Source organism: Heterodontus francisci, chromosome 5, assembly GCF_036365525.1.
Source record: "Heterodontus francisci isolate sHetFra1 chromosome 5, sHetFra1.hap1, whole genome shotgun sequence".
NCBI classification, from domain to species: domain Eukaryota; kingdom Metazoa; phylum Chordata; class Chondrichthyes; order Heterodontiformes; family Heterodontidae; genus Heterodontus; species Heterodontus francisci.
Window position 1 is genome coordinate 24,789,174 of NC_090375.1, and position 7,596 is coordinate 24,796,769.

General features: G+C 43.7%; 1 protein-coding gene across 1 annotated transcript in view; it reads left to right on the plus strand.

Moving 5' to 3' along the window:
- LOC137369773 (mitochondrial inner membrane m-AAA protease component AFG3L2-like) overlaps window positions 1-4,723 on the plus strand; it is an 86,126-nt gene extending 81,403 nt beyond the window's left edge. The window contains 2 exon segments of the mRNA XM_068031216.1: window positions 3,904-4,087; window positions 4,090-4,723. Of these exon segments, the coding sequence (XP_067887317.1) occupies window positions 3,904-4,087; window positions 4,090-4,145 (240 nt within the window). The 3' untranslated portion in view covers window positions 4,146-4,723.
- Window positions 4,724-7,596: the final 2,873 nt, after the last annotated feature.

Consider the following 7,596-nt stretch of genomic DNA (forward strand, 5'->3'; position numbering starts at 1 on the left):
AGGGGTGAGGGTAGAAGTGCGGGAAATAGGCCAGACACGGTTGAGGGCCCTGTCAACAACAGTGGGGGGGGGAATCCTCGGTTGAGGAAAAAGGTCATATCAGAAGCACTGTCATGGAAGGTAGCATCATCAGAGCAGATGCATCGGAGACAGAGAAACTGGGAGAATGGAATGGAGTCCTTACAGGAGGTAGGGTGTGAAGAAGTGTAGTCGAGGTAACTGTGGGAGTCGGTGGGCTTATAATGGATATTAGTAGACAACCTATCCCCAGAGATGGAAACAGAGAAGTTGAGGAAGGGAAGTGTCAGAGATGGACCATGTAAAGGTGAGAGAAGGGTGGAAATTGGAAGCAAAGTTGATAATGTTTTCCAGTTCGGGGCGGGAGCAGGAAACGGCACCGATACAGTCATCAATGTACCGGTAAAAGAGTTGGGGGAGGAGGCCTGAGTAAGACTGGAACAAAGAATGCTCGACATATCCCACAAAAAGACAGGCATAACTAGGATCCTAGTTCCGAAGAAGGGTCACTAACCCGAAACGTTAACTCTGCTTCTCTTTCCACAGATGCTGCCTGACCTGCTGCGTGGTTCCAGCATTTCTTGTTTTTATTTCAGATTTCCAGCATCTGCAGTATTTTGCTTTTATAACTAGGACCCATGCGGGTACCCATAGCAACACCTTTTACTTGAAGGAAGTGAGTGTAGTTGAAGGAGAAGTTGTTCAATATGAGAACAAGTTCAGCCAAGCGGAGGAGGGTGGTGGTGGATGGGGACTGGTTGGGCCTCTGTTCAAGGAAGAAGCGGAGAGCCCTTAAACCATCCTGGTGGGGGATGGAGGTGTAGAGCGATTGGACGTCCATAGTGAAGAGGAGGCGGTTGAGACCAGGAAACTAGAAATTGTCAAAATGACGTAGGGCATCAGAAGAGTCACGGATGTAGGTGGGTAGAGACTGGACCAGCGGAGAAAAGATAGAGTCAAGATAGGAAGGAAATAAGTTCAGTAGGGCAGGAGCAGGCTGACACAATGGGTCTGCCGGGACAGTCCCGTTTGTAGATTTTGGGAAGGAGGTAGAAGCGGGCTGTCCGGGGTTGCGGGACTATGGGGTTGGAAGCTATAGAGAGAAGATCTCCAGAGGAGATGAGGTCAGTGACAGTCCTTTGGACAGTGGCTTGATGTTCGGTGGTGGGGTCATGGTCCAGAGGGAGGTAGGAAGAAGTGTTTGTGAGTTGGCGTTGAGCTTCTGCAAGGTAGAGGTCGGTACGCCATACAACAACAGCACCACCCTTTTCTGCAGGTTTGATGACCATGTCGGGGTTCGACCTGAGAGAACGGAGTGCCTCAAGTTCAGAGGGGGACAGGTTAGAGTGAATGAGGGGGGCAGAGAAATTGAGATGACCAATGTCTCGCCGACAGTTTTCAATGAAGAGATCAAGAGCGGGTAAGAGGCCAGGGGGAGGGGTCCAGGTAGAGGGAGAATGCTGGAGGCGGGTGAATGGGTCTGCTGGTCAGGGGGAGGACTCCTGGTCAAAGAAGTGAGCCCGGAGGCGGAGGCGACGGATGAAGAGCTCAACGTCATGCCAAGCGTGAAATTCATTGAGGTGGGGGCGTAAGGGGATAAAACTGAGACCTTTGCTGAGTACAGAACGTTCAGCATCAGAGAGGGGGAGGACAGAGGGTATAGTGAATTCACGGCAAGGGGTCAGATCAGAAGGGGTGGGGTCAGAGGGAAGTGAAGCGGAAGGAGGATCTGGAGGAGCATTCGTCCCCATCAGCTGCTGGAGCTTGCGTTCCTTGACATCTGAAAGGAAGAAAAAAAGTTTTTTGTTAATGCGTCGGATGAGACAGAAGATGAAATGAAACTGCGGAGTAGAACAGCTCTGACATAAGGTGAGGCGGTGCTACTGGCGAGAGAGGTTCAGTGTATGCATGTGGCAGCGCATAGCACTGAGTGTGGATCTCAGGATGCGGCGAGAGTAGCAGTCCGAGGAATGTTGTATTTCTCGGAGATACCTGTAGTCCTGGGTGGATTCAAAGCATGATGGGTGAAACTACAGTTGGAATCCACGTGGAATAAGTCGGAGCCGGAGGCAGTCACTGAGGAAGGAGATGTGGCTGTGAAAACGAGTTTTGATGGACACTTTATCAAACACCAGGAGGGAAATAGAAAGTATTGAAGGTGAACAAGGTAAAAGAGACAAACGAAAATCCTGTCGGAGAGAAGAGCAGAACTTCTTCAAGGTAGGCATTCCTGGAAGAGAAGTGGCAGTGAATTAAACACTAAAATAAAAGCAAAATACTGTGGATGCTGGAAATCTGAAATAAAAACAAGAAATGCTGGAACCACTCAGCAGGTCTGGCAGCATCTGTGGAAAGAGAAGCAGAGTTAACGTTTGGGGTCAGTGATCCTTCTTCGGAACTAGCAAATATTAGAAATGACAAAGGTTATAAGCAAGTGAGGTGGGGGTGGGGCAAGAGATAACAAAGGAGAAGGTGTAGATTGGACAAGGCCACATAGCTGACCAATATGGTCCCATGGCACCTTCCCCTGCAATCGCAGGAGGTGTAATACCTGCCCATTTACCTCCTCTCTCCTCACTATCCCAGGCCCCAAACACTCCTTTCAGGTGAAGCAGTGATTTACTTGTACTTCTGAGCTTCCGGTTGCTTGCCATTTCAACACTGCCCCCTGCTCTCATGCTCCCATCTCTATCCTGGGATTGCTGCAGCGTTCCAGTGAACATCAACGCAAGCTCGAGGAACAGCATCTCATTTACCGATTAGGCACACTACAGCCTGCCGGACTGAACATTGAGTTCAGTCATTTCAGAGCATGACGGGGCCCCCCATTTTACTTTTATTTTTAGTTATTTTTTCTCTTTTTTTTTCTTTTTCTTACATTTTTTACAATCTTTTTTGTGTTTATTTCATTTCATCTTAGTTACTTCATTTTGCTTACCCACTGTTTTTTTTCACGTTTGTACTTGCTGCTGTTCAATCTTCAGTCTGTTAACACCCTATCTGTACTAATGCTTTGTCTTTCAACACACCATTAACATATTGTTTGCCTTTGCTCCATGACCTTTTGGTCAGCTATGTGGCCTTGTCCAATCTACACCTTTTGTTATCTCTTGCCCCACCCCTGCCTCACTTGCTTACAACCTTTTGACATTTCTAATATTTGCTAGTTCCGAAGAAGGGTCACTGACCCGAAACATTAACTTTGCTTCTCTTTCCACAGATGCTGCCAGACCTGCTGAGTGGTTCCAGCATTTCTTGTTTTTGTTGGAGTTTTGGGAGGTTACTTCAGACTTGGCATTCTCTCAGATCTATCTTCTCACACCTCTCTCACTGTGGGAAGTTCCTAACCTCCACTCCGTAATTTGGTTCAGATTGAGAGCTCACTGTGATGGGGTTTTGAACCTGTCCTTCACCAGACCTGTTTCTGTGCTGTATAACTCTACGACTCTATTCTGTTGCATAGAATTGCATGGAATGTACAACACAGAGTCAGACCATTGCTGGTGTTTATGCTGTACGTCAACCTCCTCCCCCCTATTTCATCTAACCCTATTATCATGTGTTTATCTAGCTTCCCCTTAACTGCGTCAATGCTATTCACTTCAACTATTCCTTGTGGTGGTAAGTTCCTCATTCTAGCCACTCTCTGGGTAAACAAGTTTCTCCTGAATTCCCTCTTGAATTTATCAGTGGTTATCTTGTATTTATGGCCCCTAGTTTTAGTCTCCCTCACATTTTCACTGTGTCAACCCTATCAAACACTTTCATAGCCATAAAGACCTTAATCAGGCCACCCTTCAGCCTTCTCTTTTCTAGATATATATTTTCTGTTTTGTATTTCTCATTTGTGTCTGTCTTTGATTTGTGTTTCATTGCAAATTCCAGATTGCTCAGCGATTGTTAGAAAGGGAGGTACTAGACAAGGCAGACATGGTTGAACTGTTGGGACCTCGACCCTTTGCAGAAAAGTCAACATACGAGGAGTTTGTGGAAGGAACAGGAAGCCTCGATGAAGACACATCCCTTCCCGAGGGCCTCAAGGACTGGAACAAGAATCATGAAAATGAGAGAGAGATTCAAAAGAAGAGAAAATTGCAAGACAGGTCGCTGGAGGAATGCCATACTAAATGAGGCAAAATAATGATTTAGCCTTGTATTTTTAAAAAATTGTGATCCTACAAAAGGAAAATTGTGCCTCCTTGACTGTGTTCAGACTTGTTGGTTAAAGAATTTCAGCACCCACATGTGGTTCCCCAGCTCAGCTCTCCACATTCAGTGTGGCTTTGCCAGTAACTAACTTCCACTGGTCCAACTTGTTCTGTCAAAATGAACATGAAGCAAAAATAGCAATTTGTTTTAAGGTCTTAAATGTATTTTTAACAAAGATTGCTGCTTCACTTTCGCACTTGAAGATGCAAGGTCTCTGACTCTGCAGACTACATCTAGTTTCATTGGAATGGAACTTTTATTTATGAATCTGCTTTGCCATACATTTGAAGATGGAAGGTATTGTCTGCTGAGTTAGCAGGAGCAGACGGTTGAGAATTGGCTAACGTACACAGTTTTCAGTACCCTGTGATTCTGCTTCGTTCAGAGCTGCAAGCAATTAAAGACTTGAATGTAATTAATAGTTCATGTAAATAATGTTTATTTTGAAACTTCATAAAGTGTACAAAAATAAGTAAAATATTGATCTTTTTTTTAATCGGTCTTGGGCTGCTACCTAGGCATAATTTCATAATTTGTCAGGAAAGGCTAACTTTCACTATTAATACCCACGTTAATCAAATACATGGTATACCAAACCATTTAGATAATTTGAAAATGAAATTCTAAAGGGCATCAACAATAAACAAATGAAGTTCTCAAACAGCTCTAATTTTCCTGAAGTAAATATTAATGGAACAATCAAGTGATCCTAGGTGCACATTGCACTATAAAGAATTAGTTTCAGCTTTTTATTTATTGGTGTTTTACATATGTGTTCCAAAATTTCTTACTAATTTCAGAAGTTTTGCATTCTTGATGCAGTGTCTAAATGAAGTTTCCTTGTTTTTTTCAATTAGCACGTGTCACATTCTATTCTTTACTAGTCCTCCCCAGCTTATGCAACTAAAGAAAGGGATGGTTGATCTGTTACCAGGCTGCTGCCACCTAACCTACACTCAACTGTTACAAGTAGGCAAACCTAAGTTAATTTCCAAATGCTCTCCAACCTTTCAGAGAATGAACAGGGGTTTGTCCACGGTATTGGGACCAGATATATATTTGAAGAGCACATGTATTCCTTTGTGCATGTTGGAGCCCTGACTGCTGAAAATTTCTTGAATTGTATTTTGCAATGACTTTAGCTAATGCAGATTGCAGAGCATTTGCTAACATTGGAAACTGCTATGTTGCAGTTCCAAAAAATGAGGATTCATGTGGTCAGGTAGGGATCATGAATTATGCAAAGGAAGGTGTATCCAGGGTAAGAATGTTTAGAAGCCTGGGAGGTGCAATTTTCTAGGTGCAGCTAGATCCATATACAAAAATGAGATAAATAACCAAATCTATTTTTGATGGTGCTGTTTGGCATAGGAATATTGGCCAAGACTCCAAGAAATCTCCCTGCTCCTCTTCAAATAGGAATAGGCAGAAGGGGGCATTCATTTAATGCCTCATGGCACATGGAGGATGCCACTTGCAGTACTGTAGTAGGGAGTTGGTTTCTGCACTCAAATCCTGGAAGGATGCTTGAACACACAATTAATTCTTAGGTGACAGTGCTATCAATTGACATGTTGAAGAGAAATGAAGTGTTTGGGCTGAAAATGTAAAGTAATAATCTTTGAGGCAGCTTTAGCAATGGAGATGGGGGAGTTCTGTTTAAGGTGATAAAGGGTAGTGAGACCAAGAATGCCAATATGTAAGGAATGACTAAAAGTGGAGCCATTAATGCCAAGTAATGGTGGCTCTCCCACCACCCCCACCCCCCACCCCTTTTACGAGGGACATGAAAAAAATATTTGAAAAATTGAAAGAAATAAGATTTCTATTTCCCCATTGAAATGCAAAGAGAACGAGAAGTACTGATTCTGCCAAATAGACTAAGCATTTGTGGGTGTAGATGTCATAGATGAATGTACCAAAGAATCATCAAAAAGAATTGATGGGTAAGGAGTGATAGCGAAGGCTATCACTGCTGAGAGGAGGGTGCAGAATGAGAGTGAGTACTAACTGGACAACCACCTGAACCAATGAAGAAAGAGTTAAATGAGCCATCGTTTATAACTAGAGTGGGTTGAGAAGAAACTATATTGCCATGCCCATAGGTTTGATGGAAGAGCATATGGTAATGTCAAATGGAAATGTTCAGTTCAGCATCAGATAATTCACAAATGTTCAAGAATGGATTTCTGTAGGTGCATAGATGTAGAAAACAAGTTGCCAGTAAAAATGTGGATTAGGCCAGAACCCTCATGGTGTTGAATAATTGTTGATTTAACAACAGAATCTATAAAGTTATAATACAACCACAACTTATTTATATAGTGCCTTTAATAGGATAAAACGTCCCAAGATGCTTCACAGTTATAAAAAAAAAAGACACTGAACCATATAAGGAAATATTAGGTCAGAAGGCCAAAAGCTTGATCAAAGAAATGGAAAGGTGCAGGAAGGGTGCTCCAGAGTTTAGAGCCTAGGCAACCGAAGGCGCAGCCACCGATGGTGGAGTGATTAAAATTGGGGATGCTCAAAAGGCTAGAATTAGGTGAGTTCAGGCATCTCAGAGTTGTGTGGCTGGAGGAGATTAGAGATAGGAATGGGCGAGGCCATGGAGTGATTTGAAAACAAGCATGAAAATTTTGAAATTAAGACATTGCTTTACCAGGAAATGATGTAGGTCAGTGAGCACAGGGGTGATAGGTTTTTTTTTTATTCTTTCATGAGATGTGGGTGTAGCTGGAAAGGCAAGTATTTGTTGTCCATCCCTAATTGCCCTTGATAACTGAGTGGCATGCTAGGCCATTTCAGAGGGCAGTTAAGAGTCAACCACATTACTGAGAGTCTGGCATCACATGTAGAACATTTAGGACATAGGCAGCAGAGCTTTGAATGAGCTCAAGGTTATGGAGGTTAGAATGTGGGAGACCAAAGGCACAGAAAGAGGCCACTTGGCCCATCATGCCTGTGCCGGCTGAAAAATGATCCACCTATTCTAATCCCACCTTCCAGCATGGTCCATAGCCCTGCAGATTACAGCACTTGAGGTGCATATCCACACTCCTTTTGAATGAGTTGTGGGTTTCTGCCTCAACTACCCTTTCAGGCAGTGAGTTCCAGACCCCCACCACCCTCTGGGTGAAAAGGTTTTTCCTCATCTCCCCTCTAATCTTTCTACCAATCACTTTAAATCTATGTCCCCTTGTCACTGACACCTCTGCTAAGATGAATAGGCCTGCACCTCCATTCTATCCAGGCCCCTCAAAACTTTGTACATTTCAATCAGTTCTCCCCTCAGTCTTCTCTATTCCAAGGAGAACAACCCCAGCCTATCCAATCTTTCCTCATAGCTGCATTTTTCCAGTACTGGCA